General features: G+C 59.4%; 2 protein-coding genes across 4 annotated transcripts in view; one reads left to right on the top strand and one right to left on the bottom strand.

Annotated features, from left to right (window-relative positions):
- Positions 1-11,001, bottom strand: part of WWP2 (WW domain containing E3 ubiquitin protein ligase 2) — a gene marked incomplete at its 5' end in the record, with an annotated part of 40,977 nt that extends 29,976 nt beyond the window's left edge. Inside the window, 5 exons of one of the 3 annotated variants that reach the window (XM_080637439.1) lie at positions 599-865; positions 7,320-7,438; positions 7,764-7,911; positions 8,595-8,678; positions 10,956-11,001. In XM_080637439.1, coding sequence (XP_080493565.1) covers positions 599-865; positions 7,320-7,438; positions 7,764-7,911; positions 8,595-8,678; positions 10,956-11,001 — 664 coding nt within the window. Of the gene's footprint in view, positions 1-598; positions 866-7,319; positions 7,439-7,763; positions 7,912-8,594; positions 8,679-10,794; positions 10,921-10,955 lie in introns of those variants that run through there. The other 2 variants (XM_080637441.1, XM_080637440.1) reach the window with 2 other exon arrangements.
- A 121-nt stretch (positions 11,002-11,122) lies between these two features.
- Positions 11,123-14,235, top strand: NOB1 (NIN1 (RPN12) binding protein 1 homolog). The gene is made up of 9 exons (XM_080638048.1): positions 11,123-11,203; positions 11,284-11,416; positions 11,691-11,824; positions 11,902-11,973; positions 12,087-12,224; positions 12,339-12,554; positions 12,870-12,967; positions 13,360-13,504; positions 13,753-14,235. The coding sequence occupies exons 1-9, from the start codon at positions 11,126-11,128 to the stop codon at positions 14,020-14,022; spliced, it is 1,284 nt and encodes a 427-aa protein (XP_080494174.1). The 5' UTR covers positions 11,123-11,125; the 3' UTR covers positions 14,023-14,235.
- The last annotated feature ends 225 nt before the right edge of the window (positions 14,236-14,460 follow it).

The raw sequence follows: 14,460 nt of genomic DNA, 5'->3' as shown, positions 1-14,460 counted from the left end.
GCACTAGGAAGGTAAATGCAGAATTGGCAGCAGCTGGAGAGTGGCCACATTTATGACTCCCACATTTAGAATCACAGATTCACAGAATCATAGAATAATCAGGGTTGGAAAGGACCTTAAGATCATCTGGTTGCACGGGCAGGGACACCTCACCCTAGACCATGCCACCCAAGGCTCTGTCCAACCTGGCCTTGACCACTGCCAGGGACAGAGCATTTACCACTTCTCTGGGAAACTTCTTCCCCTGCCTCAGCACCCTTCATCTCCCAGTGAGGAAGAGAAGGCGCTAAAGGAAAGCAATGCAGCAGCCCCTGTTCAGCACAAGCTCTAGTTGCTCCCCTGACAGACATCAGTCAATGTCTCCACACACACTCTGCCACAGGGAACCCTTTTTGGGGTGCATTAAATACAGAAGCCTTTTCCCAGTCCACAGAGGGCAGCAAGGGAAGGGGCTGAGCTGCATGGGCAGCTGGTGGAGGGCGGGAGCAGGGCCTCTCCTCTCAGGCCATTGTGCCTATTGACGCTCCTGCCCCACCACACACTCGCTCCCACGGGAGCCCGTGCACAAGACCAGGGTGGGCAGGGACCTGAGCCTTACCTGGGAGAGGAGGCGGCTGCTGGCACTGGGACGCTGGCTCGGGGGTGCCGGGGGTGCTCTCAGCCCCGCTGCTGCTCACCGCCTCGAGCACAGAGCTGCCGCATGCATGTGGAGCCGGGCAGCACTCACCCTCTGTCACGGCACTGCCATTAGGCAGGGTTCCCAGATCAACAGTGGGCCCGTCCAGGAAAATCGTCAGCTCTCTGCCGGAGACAACGCTGCCTTTGTTCTCCGTCTGCAGGTCCAGGGTCAGCTGCCTGTTCTCCACTTTGGAAGATGAGAGGACATGGAGAAAAAGACCAAGCAGTCATCACTCAGGATGCCAACCGTGGATGGTTCCACCACCCCAGCTCCCCCATGGGATCGAATGTTAGCCTCCTGGTCCCCTCCAAGCACTCCCATATCCCCAAAGGACAATGTGCCCAGTCCCTCAGGACAAGTACCACCAGCAATGGCTCCACACCTACATGTACCTATCAGCATCATCAGAGGATGCTCAGCCAGCTCCAACACCAGCTCCCAAGGAAGACCCTTCTTCACCAGCCACTGCTCACAAAGCAGGGTCCCACCACCCTGTTACATAGGGATGCAGCTGCCCCAGGGGCACTTGCTGTGGCAGCTGACACCACCATGGCTCACACATCCAGGAGCTGTAGCTGTAGGGGAGACTGTCAGGAAAGCCAAGGGATTCAGCTGGTTTGAAACAACACATGGAGCAAGAACGGTTCTGCATGACGGCAACTACCAGCAGATGCCTGGGACACGAAGCAGGCTGATGGCTACATGCTAAAGGATGCCTGAAGCCCTGTCCTGCTGCAGAAGAACAAGCAGCATCTTTCAGAATCAGGGGTATCTTCATGCCACCTAGAAAACCTAGGTAAGCAGCAAAGGAAAACCCCAAGCACATCCCTTCATCCGCATCCTCACATATCAGTTCTGCTGAACAAAACTGGCACAAAGGGCTGCTGCCGCCAAACAGAAACACTACTGCAGCATCAGACCACCTTCACAGGAGCTTCTGGAGCGGGTGACATGGGCTGGGAGGCTGCTGGAGGTAGCTGCCAGCTCCACTCCCCTCCATCACCAGCCAGTTCGGCTCCAGCAGCTTGGCAAGATTCTGTCAGCCTCAGCTCCCTGCACAGCCAGGCACCACAGCATTGCCAGAGGTAACGGCCCTGGGAACATCGCTTGGGCACAGAGCAAGGAGCTGGAGTGACGAGGAAGAGGAGCTGATGACCTGCATGGTGCCACACACCTAGGCACCCAGCAGCACTTCAAGAACCAGCGCTTGCCCTGTTTCACCAACACGTGTTGGCCGGCACAGCCCTGCACCATGGACACCCACCACCCTTCCAGCTCCCCCCGAGGCTTCCTGTCAGCTCCCTACAGGGAGCAGCAGGGTGAGGAAGCTGGGAAGCCACTAGCACACAGCATGGCTGAAGCAAGGTGCAGTGCAGAGGGGCTGCCTGCAGGCCTCTCACAGCCTCCTCCACCACTGCACACCTACTGCAGGGCAGCATCCCTGTAGAACATGATCCTCAATGCCCACGGGCAACAGAAGAACACCATGATGTCCAATGCCATGGGCAGGCTGGGCTCTCACACCATCGCAGCAATGCCTGCCAGAGCCAGCAGGACCAAGACACTCAGCTCTGGCAAAGAAGGCCAGAAAAGTTTGGCTGTACCAGCGTGGGACACCAGCCCAGACACTTTCTGACTCATTTACTCAAATAATATTCTTATTATACAGACTGCTCATGACACAATGGCACCATTTTTTAGCAACCTGCTTTGTCCCAGCCTCCTGCAGGGACAGGGTGCGGTATCTGCCAGTGGGAGCGGAGGAGGATGGTCCGCTCCTCATGGACCCCTCAGTTCATCTCAAGCTCTGAGGTGAGATATACTGGCAGGGCCCCAGGAGTCTGTAGTGACAACAGGGCTGCAGGAAACAAAGATCTTGTGGCAGGGTCTCAGGATTTTAGTGTGAAGGAAGCAGGTGCCCCTGGTGCCCAGGCACAGCAGGAGCCCACGTTCACAGGGACACAGTGTGGAGATTGGAGCCCAGCTCTGGGGTTGCCCATTACCCACCAATCACCCATCAAGGGATTCTGCTAAGGAAGCCTGCTCTTACCCATCTGCCTAAAAGAGTTACTCTCAGTTTGCTTCCAAAGGGAACTGATCTCAGATTTAAGAGCCTGAGATAGAAGATGCCACAGAGCACAGCCAAAACCCTGAATAAATCCAGACCCTGTTTCTCCCTGGCTGCTCCAAGCAATAGGAATTTGCACTTTCTCAGAGCCATGCGGAAGCTGTGCCCGCACGCTCCGGGGGTCCCCTCCACCCCCTGTGCGAGCGGCTCTTCCCTCCGGAGCTGCACAAGCCCTCATTGTGCCGGCTCCCGGCCGAGGGGCGGCAGCGCAGGAGCTAAGACAAGGTGTCTCCAAGCGGAGGATGTGAACATGAACCTCCCAGCCAGCTTCCTTCTCCCCCTCCACCCCCTTCAGCTTCTTTAAAGAAAATAAACACGAGCAGAACCTTCCATTCACTGTCCCCATCCAGCACACGGGACGCACAAAGGGACATTGCTGTTGCACCAACAGAGGGTCCCCTGAGCGGCTGAGCACAAAGGCTGCCTGTGTCCTGCCAGCAGCCAGAATGTCAGAAGGATTATTATTATTATTTTGGGAGGGGGTCTGGGGGTGATTTGGGCCTCAATAAGGTCTCAGTTCAGCTACTTCCAGTGCCCCGCACACAGCATCAGAGCTCCCATTTAGCAGAGGTGAGCTGCAATTCCCACCCAGCCCATTAAGCGGATTTACAGTTCCACGAAACGAAGCTGGTAGCAGCCAGTGCGATAACGGCCCCGGGCTGAGCCCGAGCCCTGTGGGACCGCCAGCAACCACACACGTCTGACATCCGTGGACACAAGCACCAGGGAGCTATCTCGCAGGAGGTAGCAGCCCCGCTGCCTCTTCCCTAAGTGGGGTGGCTCCATTTCCACACACGCAGACAGGAAGATCTCCAGACAGACAAACGGACAGTGCTTCCCACCCTCTCAGCTCCCAAACCCTCACTGCACAGCTCCACTGTTTGCGAAGGCCAGTTTTCACTCAAACGGTTCCATGCAATCAAATCTGTACTCACCACCACCCCTCCAGGGCAGCTGCGACTGCTGTTATGCAGACAGAAGATAAGCAGATCCTCTGGGCTACCCAAAAAGCACCAACCTACTTGTCCTCTCATCAGTCCACAGAAGAATCACATCCCAGAGCCAGAACCATGCCCTGAAATCACCCTGGCACCAGGCAGAAAAGGCAGGGCAGCAAATTCATCAGTGGAAGCACCAAGTCAAGCCAGCTTGCCCAGAGTCTCAGGGTCCCCCATGCTAACCAGAGCTCAAGGCTGGGCAGCACTCATCTCCCTGTTGCTCTTTCCTTAACCACTATGCATACCTGCAGCCAAAGGAATGATTCCATGCTGTGTCTACAGGCCCTTCCAGGAAGCAGGGGGAAAGCTGGACTTCCACAGCCATTCCTAAACCAAGAATGAGCCCAGAGCGTAGGGGAAGGGATAATGTTTATTGTCCTGGGTAAAATTTAAGTCTCCCCAGGCAGTGGGAAGCTTTGCTCATGCTGCTGGTCCAGTCTTGGCCACAAACAGCTTAGAGACAACCGTGTCCCACCCCATTTGTCTGCCAGGTATAACCTGGAGAACCTCAGAATTCTGCTTTGTTTCTCTGAACCATCACAGGCCTGGGAGAGAAGACAGGATGGGAGGAGAAGACCTGGTCAGAGGCCCACTGGCTCTGCCCAGGCACGGCTGGTTGTCTACAAAAACAGGCCTGGGAGGGTACAGCAGGACCAGAGCCAGTGGACCCTGCTGACATGCTGGCTTGGGCACAGATACCAGCCTCCCATCTAAAGAGACAGCTAGGGCATGGGGACAGTGTTGGTGGTCATGGTCCCATCAGCTATGCAGGACATTCAGGACATGACACCCACAAGGTGACACAGGGTAGGCACAGTCCAACCCTCACTGTGACTTCCTTGTTGGATGACCAGTTCCATGAGACCATGACCCAGCCACTACAGAGCCAGCTCCCTGAACAGTCACATCAGCAGGTCTGAGCCTCTGCCTTCGTGACTCCTTGCTAACAGTCTTTGCTGCTGGGGCACGCAGCAGAGCTCCCTTGACATCACATCCACAACAGGGGGAAAAGCTGCAGCTTTCCAGAGGTTTGGGGGTTGCTGTTGGATTCCTGGAGGGTCCCACAAGGCCCAGCTCCAGCAGCTCTGCCTGAGACACAGCAGGAGGGAAGGAAAGGGCTGTGCAGGGTCTGTAAAGCCCTGGCACGTGGTGCCACTCCAGGAACAGGAGCCTCTTGGTGGAACTCACAACTTCAGCTGCGAGCAATGGAAGTGAGTGCTTTCATTTGGGAGATGCAGCCTAGCTCAGCCACGCACTGCTAGGCACACGGCAGGACCAGCAGGGACCAGCAGGACCCAGTATCGGCCTCCACACAGACTGTGGTACGAGGCCAGCCCCACGGGAGGAGCAGCCTAGGAACAAAGAGGTGTCTCTGCAGCAGGGAGGGCTCGGGGACCGGGGCAGAGGGCTCTGCCATTATGAACTGGCTGTTTTACCGGAGCCTGGGAGCAACTCAGCTCCGTGGAAGGCTCCAGCTCAATTTCCATGACTGAGCCCGTCTCTCCCCAGCAATCCCCTCTGAAAGCAGGAGGGTGCTGCCTGCCAGAGGAGAGGCCCTGGAGGTGCTGCCAAGGCCTTGGGAGGCACTGCAAGCCCAAAGGCTGGACCCACCAGGGGCAGGAGCTCCTGTTCAACATCTCTGGCTGTTACCTCCAGCAGCAATCCCAATTCTCCTGGGGGATCAGCCCTGACCAGGCTCGTCACTGAGCTCTTTTTCCAGGCTCCAAGCCTCAGAGCCGAGACTCTTCCACCTGAAGTGAGGCGTGCTTGGCAAGAGGGCCAACAGAAGGAAAGAACAGAGGGAGCTCTAGCGTCTTCCTGGCAGGCAGGAGCCCTGCATGCACTGCCATGGACGTCACCAGCAGCAAGAACACCACCCCTACCTAAAAGCAGAGCAACCAGAACAATTCTTCTGGACCAAGCAGAACAACTAAAGGGACATAAACCAAAGGCCACAGCGATACTGAATTATCAGTAACTTACAGAAAACCTCTCCAAAGCCATTACAAACTCATCTAAACCAGAAAGCATGTCTGCTGCCTAGCAGAAGCCTTGGGGACTGCACACTCCTGCTGAGCGTGCAGGAGGGGAAAGAATCGCTGAGAGAATGGCCAGGCCCCCACCAGCAGCAGCGTCCATATGCATTTCACTGCCTCGCCCAGGCAAAGGGTTGTGGGCTGCACAAGAACACTAAATATCCAACTTGGGATGGTTTGAATCCCCAAATGCCCTTTGCACACCCTTGAGTGACCTGGCCACTTCCCCAGGCTGGCAGGTGAGAAGCCCTCTCAAGGAAGGGGTCTCCAAGGGATGGAGGCTCACATGGGACCTCTGGGGGACCAGCAGCAGTCTCTGGCCCACTGAGAGCTGCAGCAAAGGCCAAGTAGCAAGTCTGCAGAGGAGAGGAGGGAGCAGGCTCCAGGCTAGATAAGATGGGCAGACAAGAGTACATGGCTGACCACAGCAGCGTCAGCTGCCCACAGCACGCAGCAGCACCTTCCTGGTAGGGCAGGCTCTGCAGCTTTAAGAATCCTCCCTCCCAGCTCTCAGCGTCAAGGAAAAATGTGACACGTTTTTTCTGGTGGATGTTAACAGACAGGCTACAACAGCCAGTTGCCTTTTCCATTCATTTTCCACGTGGCCCCCTGGGAGGCCTGCTAATGAAAGAGCCGATTGTGCCCCTGCAGAGGAGCAGGCAGGTAGCACGGGAGCAGCAGCAGCTCTGGGAGCCCTGCATGGCAATTGCACACCTTAGGAAGAAAAACTTGCAGGGGAGGGTGCCCTGGGACAGAGACTGCAGACCACCTGACAGCAGCAGCCCAAGCAACAGGCAGCTCAGCCCTGCAACTACCTGAGGGGGACATTTAGGACATCACTGGCTTCGTAAGGCAAAGGCAGTGGTGGCAGCACCACAGCTCCCCATGGGGCCCTCACTGCCCCAGCAAGACAAGGTGCCACCCAGGGGCACAGCAGCCTGTCCACACAGGGCACACCCTCACAGCTCCACAGTGCCAGGGGAAGGAGCTCATTCCAGCCCCTGGCACTGGGGAGAGTCTGAGCCAGCTCCAAATCCCCCCAGGGCACAGGAGGCCCCTCTCCCCACTCAGTACCAGGTCTGTGTCTCGCAAGCAGCAGAGCTGTGCTTGGAAAAGACAGAGTGAGCCTCTTCCAGCCCTGCGGAGCCGCTTGCGCAGCCCAAGCCCTGAATGGCCGCCTTTATGCTGTAGCTGCTGTCACGAGCCACACTCTGGAGACCACAAATGGCAGCAAATAGCTGCGGGGTTTGTGTTTCCGTGGAGGCTGCAGCACCCTGGCTAACGGAGGAGGTACGGCTTCCGTCACACCCCGGCCCTGACAGGGCACACAGTGGTGCCTTGTTCCCACCCGGGGCAGGGACTGCATGGGAGTCACTGCAGCCACCACCTTTCCTCCACACACACCTCTGGGCACACGAGGGGCAGGACCCCAGGCAGGGCAGAGGCCTGGGCCCCCATGGTGTCTGGCTCATACATACGTTTCCCACCGTTCTTCAGCAGGTTGCTGAGGCTGACGGAGGCCATGCCCAGGAGCTCATTCCTCAGGGTATGGCAGCTCCACACCTTCAGGTCCAAGTGGCTCTGAGCCGTGACGTTCCTGCAGAGACCAAAGAATGGGGTCATCACTGTGGCATCAACCCCACTCCATGCTCGGGGAGGGGGTAGTGCCAGGCCAAATCTGGGGAGCAGAGGGAGGCAGGCAAGGGCATAGGGCAACGGGAAACATCCTCCACAACTGCTCTCCCAGCCTGGCTGCCTTTTGCAGCGTCCTTATCCAGGGACAATGATCTCTGACACCCGAGTGGCCCCAGCCGACAGCACAGAGGGTTACACCAGACAGCACAGCGGATACACAGAGGGTTACAGGGAACACGGGGCCAGTCCTAGCACCAGCCCCACAGCAGGGGCTCATGAGGACTTACAGGATGAGGATCTCGTTCCACAGCACCTCAGAGCTCCCAATCTGCTTCCCAGTCTTCTTGGTCTCACTGGGCAGCCCGTCACCTGTCACCTCCACATAGCAGGTCATCCGCGATGGGCGGCTGTGCACCTTGGGCCTCAGGGACACCACTAGGTAGGAGGGCAGACAAAGAGTCAGGAAGCCATATGGGAGACCGTGTCCCCTGCCCCACACTCCTCCCTGTCTCTGCCAGCTTAGGGTGCCACGACTCACTGCACTCAAACTGCTTTTGGAAGAAGGGGGAGCAGGAAGCAATTCTTCTGATGGCAGCAATGGTCTGATCCGGGCGCTGCCATCACCAGCCCCTGGTGACTGCCAGCCCCCAGCTGCACCCACAGCTCAGCCCCACACCCGAAGGCTGCAGGAGCATCACAGTCCCCACAGACACCGCCCTACCCCAGGGCTTGGGAGCAAGGAGGGGGGACAAGGGGGCTCTGCGGAGCCGCTGGGTAGAGGCACTCACCAGGTGAGGTTCAGCTGCCCCCAGCCCAGCGGTGCCCGCGGTGGGGCCGAGCTGGGGCCGCAGCTCCAGGAGTCGGGAGCCACCTCGCGGCCACCGGAGCCCAGGCAGAGCCATGGAACCACGTCCCAGCGGCAGCCGAGGGGCGGAAGCAGCACAGCCCAGCCGACGGCCGCCCCGCTCACCCGGGTGTCCACGGGGCACAAGGCAGTGCCGCCATCCCCATTCCCGGCTCCCTCTCAAGGTCTCCCACACACCCAGACCAGAAGCACCCAAATCCAGGCTCCCCACCACGGGGCTCCGGCCCCACCTCGTTGGCGCAGCAGGACCTACCTTTCACAGAGAGCTGGTACTTCTCACAGGGTGGCCCAGCCCTGGCCCTGCTGGAGCTTGCAGCGGCCATGGCATCACCCCCGTCTGGAAACAGAGAGAAGAGAGCTCTCAGCACCAGTCCCACTGTGCGCAGGAAGCTGGAGCTTCGCTGGGGTCCCCTCTGAGCCCAAATGTAGCCCAGATATCACTGCAAGTGACCCACTTGGTGGGGAGACTTGGCAACAGACAGGCACATGCCTGGTGAACACAGGTTCTCTCTCACTGCTGGTATATCAGCCCTTCACCAGAGGCAACAGCAATACTGTGCCCCAGGGAGACAAACCCTCCTCAACCACACTGCCATGGCCTGAGGAGATCCGAGCCCAGCCGGGCAGTGCCAGCCCTCTGGACACCTCATTTTGGTGGCTGCAGCTCAGCCCGACCCAAAGGTCGCTGCTGATCATAGCCAGCATAAGGAGCTCCAAAAACACTGTCTGACACCCTGCTCTGTGCTGCTGGGCAGCGACACCGGCTCCGGAGCAGCCTGCATGGCCACCACGCAGGGGATCGCTCAGGAAGGACAGTGCAGTGACACCAGCAGAACAAAGGAAGGTACTGTCAGCGCATGGGGAAGCAGCCACATCCTCATGGACAGCCTGGATCTCTCACTGGCAGCAAAGTCCCACGGGAAAATCAGTCCCATCTACTCTAACACAGCGTGGAGGGGATGGGGACCGCAGCTGCTCTGAACACAGGGAAGGATCACACTGCAGAGCAGCCTGCAAGCCCAGACCTCCACTTCCTCAAGCACTCACTACTTCCTTGCTCTCCAGTGCGTCACTGTCACCACATCACTGTCACCACAGGCACAGAGCTACCCCCCTGCCAGGATCCTTATTTAATCCCCTCTCACAAACCAGGGTCTCCACTCTCCAGCCCCTCTCCATGCCAGCCCCACAAGACCTGATCTCACCCCTCAGCACAGCAAACCTGCACAGCACCCCATGCTCAGCCCAGAGCCAGCCAGTGCCTGGAACAATCCCTACCTCTGCCTGGAAAACCTCACCTGGTGCCACGATGTCCCCTGTCTTGGAGCAGGAGGTGGCAGGATGCTCACTAGCACATGCTCATCCCACCTGCTCACCAGTGGGGAGAGCTGACACAAGACTAACTGCACTTGCTCTTACTACAGTTACTCCAACTCCGATTATCCCAGCCCGCAGATCACCCCAACCTTCCCTTAGGTTATTGTTATTCCTGAGTTTGTTCTGACTCCCCAGCTTCACGTCACCACTTCATTAGTGCCATTAAGAAGACCCACAGAACACAGCCAGGCACAGGCGCCCCTCCTGCACCAGGCTCTGACCAGGCCCCGGGGCTGACCAACAGCAAACTTGTCCTTTGGGGCCTTTCTCACACCACCATTAGTGACCTGCACCTCAGGTACTGTGGTAAGGGCCAAGGCCCCACAGCAGGGACCACTGTGACAGCCCTACAAACCAGCCCGAACATCCCATGATATGTGAGACCCCAAGACCCAGCCACCGGCTTCCTCACTGCACCCTCCCACATAAGATGCCATCAGAGACCCGTCCCATTCAGGCTGGGTCTATCCTTTTTTCTTTTAAACCTTGGCTCTTCCTAACTTTTCTTTTCCTGATTCTGTATCATTTCTCTGCCGCTTGCTTCAATGTCCCTGGTCACGTTAAACACCGCTCAACCTCCAGAGGACCCCTCTGTGTTCAGGGCCGATCCCAAGGCACAGCTTTCCACTCTGACCAACCTTTCCCCTCTCCCACCCACTCTGCTCCCTGCTCCCAGCCTTCCCGAGCCGCCCTGTGCCCCCACATCCGCAGGTTTCCCACTTTCAAAAACCAAGGGCGTCCCTCCCCAGCTTCCCCTGCCTGGCTTCCCGCGGTGGTGTCCGGCCTCGCTTCCCGGGGCAGCGGGCAGCCCTGCGCCTCCCTGCGAACGCGAGGCCACAGAGCGGCGGCAGCAGCCTCGGGACCCCGCCGGGTTCTGCCTCGGAGCAGGTTCGCCGCACACACAGCCGGGAGGGGCAGCGACGGCCGCGGCCGCCGGGGAGTGCGAGAAGCGGCAGAGGGCACCGGCCAAAGCCAAACTCCGCTGTCCCCGCCCGCGGCCCGGGAACACTGCGAAGGGCAGGCGGCGGCGAGGGAAACCCTTCCCACGGGGCGCGCCACCCACGGGCGCGCCTCACCTCGCCACGCCGGTACCGGAGCACAGCCCGCAGCTGAGCGGCTCCAGGGGCGCCTCACCGGGCCCTGACCACGGGGCGAGAGCGCCGGAGCGGGGCCGAGCCATACAGGAAGGGAAGCGAATCCAAGCCCAGTTCAGTCCCGTCCCGTCGCCCAGAGTTACCAGCAACCGCCGCACTCCCGCTTCCGGCTCCAGCGTCCACCGTCATATGACACCAACCGGTCACCTGACCGCACCGCCCGGAAGCAGTCACGGGGGTGGTGGACGCTCCCGTTTCCGGCGTACCTGGCGCGGGACTACATCTCCCGGCGTGCAGCGCGGCGCGGGCGGACATGGGACTCGCGGGCATGGCGCGCGTGCCGCACGTCGTGGCCGACACCGGCGCGTTCCTGAGCGCGGCCCCGCTGCAGGTACCGGGAGGGGAGGGCAGGGGGCTCCCGGGGCACGGGGGGTGCCGGGCGCGGCCCCGCGCTGACGGCGCTGCCCGCAGGACCTCGCGCAGAACCTGTACACGGTGCCCGAGGTGCTGGCCGAGATCCGGGACCGGCCCACGCGCCGCCGCCTGGCCGCGCTGCCCTGCGAGCTGCACCTGCGCCGCCCGCGGCCCGAACTCCTGCGCCTCGGTGAGTCCCGGCGCGGCCCGGCCCTGCCCTCTCTGCGCCTCGGGGCGGCCCCGCTCCCGGCGGCCCGGACCGGCCGCTCCTTTCCTTCCCCTTCCTTTTCCCTTTCCTTTTCCCCTTCCTCTTTCCTGTTTCTTTTCCTTTTTCCTTCCCTTTCCCTTTTCCTTCCCTTTCCCTTCCCTTCTCTTTTTCATCTCTTTCCCTTACCCTCTCCCTTCTCTTTTCCTTCCCCTTGTTTCATTTCTCCTTTTTCTTCCCTTTTCCTTCCCTCCTGCAGTGACCGAATTCTCCAAGAAGACCGGGGACTACCCCAGCCTCTCGGCCGCTGACCTGCAGGTTCTCGCCCTCACCTGCCAGCTGCAGGCTGAGACCGACGGCCCCGGCTGCCTCCGCTGGGAGCCCCAGGACAAGGTGGGTCCGTGTCCCCCCTCCCCAGGGATGTGACCCCGTCCCTGGAGCGCTCCCCCAACCCCTTGCTCCGTCCCCAGGTGCAGCTCAGCTCCACTCCACGACACCCCGAGGCCCCCATACACCTCGCTGGCTTCCACCTGCCCTCCAAGGTAAGGGATGGGGCAGCAGTGCTCCGAGGGATGGTGCTGGGGATGGGGTACAGTCCTGCAGAGCCCCCAGGCAGCAGTGGGCAAGTGATCCCCTTGTCATGTGTCCTCCACAGCACAAGCACCCTGGGAAGGGGCAGCACCAGCCAAGCCCTGAGGGGAGCACAGCCACATCTGAGAGTAACGAGTTCAGCTCCTTCCTGTACTGGCGAGTGCCCCTGCCCAGCATCGAGGAGGAGCTGCAGGAGCTGCTGGTGAGACCCAGTGCCTCCTCTCCTTGCTGTCCGTGCCACCCTGGTGTCTGGCTGGCTTTTCCCACCTCCTCCACTGCATGTGCCATCACTCACTGCCATTATCTTCCACTACAGAGCGCTCAAGCCATCTCTGTTAGCCCGGAGAACACTGAGGAGCACCAGAGCTCTGAGCATGAGGCCAGTGCTAATGAAGAGGAAGATGAGGAGAGCGACGATGAGGGCTGGATAACACCCAGCAACCTCAAGCAGGTCCAGCAGGACACAGGGCACTGTGATACTGCTCCTGATGGCATCCAGGTCGGCTGCGTCACCACAGACTTCGCCATGCAGGTGGGTGCCAGTGCTGTCTTGCACAGGACAGCTCCAGCCTCAGGCATGTGTGGGACTGGTGGATTCTCAAACTACTCAAACCTCTGGGCTGGTTAAACCAGTGCACGGAGACAGAGGAGCACCTGGACGGGCTGAGCACAGCTTTGTGACACCCTCTTTTACCTTAAAACCAACCCCTTCTCTCTGTGGTAGAGGCCCCTGTACAAAGCCCATTGGTGTCGCTCCCATTATCCTCTGTCTTGGGCTGGTAGATCCCAGTGAAAGCTCCCAGCAGACCCAGCTGACAGTGTCCTGGTTTCTCCCTCCTTATTGCAGAACGTGCTGCTGCAGATGGGGCTCCACGTGCTGGCAGTGAATGGCATGCTGATCCGCCAGGCCAGGAGCTACATCCTGCGCTGCCATGGCTGCTTCAGGTGAGTGTGGGTGTGCAGAACTGCTCTGCCCTTGGCATAGAGCTTAGAATTATAGACTGATATAATGGTTTGTGTTGGAAGGGACCTTAGAGCTCATCCAGTTCCAACCCCTGCCATGGGCAGGGACCCCTTCCACTGGAGCAGCTTGCTCCAAGCCCCTGTGTCCAACCTGGCCTTGAGCACTGCCAGGGATGGGGCAGCCACAGCTTCTCTGGGCGCCCTGTGCCAGCGCCTCAGCACCCTCACAGGGAAGAGCTTCTGCCTTACATACAACCTGAACTGCCCGTTTCAGTTTGAACCCATCACCCCTTGTCCTATCACTACAGGTTACTTGGATGATCCCATATTCTATGGCCTGGGGAGCACTAAACTCCCATGCCCCTGTCTTGCAGGACCACTTCGGACATGACTAAGGTTTTCTGTCCCCACTGTGGTAACAAGACCCTAAAGAAGGTCGCAGTGAGTGTCAGCGATGATGGAAGCCTCCACATGCACTTCTCCCGCAACCCCAAGGTGCTGAACCCCCGAGGGCTCAGGGTGAGTGCCTGTACCTCACATGCTGGGTGCTGGGACAAGAGCCTGGCCTGTGGCTGGGGGGTTGGAGGGAACCATTGGCTCGTGAGAATCAAAGTGAAGCCCTGATTGTCCTCCAGATGTTAGACTCAACCCCATGGCTTTTGAGCTTCATTTGTTCAGCTCATCTCTAGCGGCCTGTGGCCACCTTCGAGTCCCTGAAGGTGACAAGCTGCCCCTAAAGCAAGCTTAAAACTGCTTCTCCCTTGCAGCACCCGCTGCCAGCGCCACGAGGGGGGAAGCACGCCAACAACCCTCACCTGGTGGCTGACCAGCCCTTCCCGCAGCAGCGCCTGTCCCGCAAGGCCAGGCAGAAAACCAACGTCTTCGACCCTGACTACATTGCCGGGGCCTCTCCCTTTGCCGAGAACGACGTCTACAGCCGCGCGGCCAACCTGCAGATCCGGGACACGGCGCTGGGCGCGGGCAGGCGGCGCCTCAACCCCAACGCCGTCACCAAGAAGTTTGTGAAGAGGCGGTGAACGTTCGGAGGGGTCCCTGCAGCCGCTGCTGCAAGGGAAGGATGAGCCCCCTGCGTGTTCCTGCTGCTGGCTTTAGGAAGGGGCAGCTGCCCTGGGGAGGGGCTGGGCCTTTGCTTCCATGCTTCTCTGATGCCCAGAGAGCAGGGGATGACAGTTGCTAGGGAAGCTCCAGCCTGGATAGCCTGGCAGGAAGGTATTGGCTGCCTTGCTCGATCCCCTGGACCCCCCAGGCCATGGCTGTGTTGCTAATAAACACCACATCCCACAGCACCGTGGTTCAGGTTTCTGTCTGTGTCTGCCTGGGCTGGGCTCAGAGGCTGGCATGTGCCTTTCTGTGGGCCTTGAGAGGAAGAGGAGGCTGGGAGGGTTTCTCAGGGTGTTTTCTTTTGTCCCCTGGCACTAACAAGGCCAGTGGGTAGCAAGTGCCTACAGCAGGGT

This window comes from Psittacula echo (genome assembly GCF_963264785.1).
Source record: "Psittacula echo genome assembly, chromosome: Z".
Taxonomy (NCBI): Eukaryota; Metazoa; Chordata; class Aves; order Psittaciformes; family Psittacidae; genus Psittacula; species Psittacula echo.
This window is presented reverse-complemented; position numbering and strand designations above follow the sequence as displayed.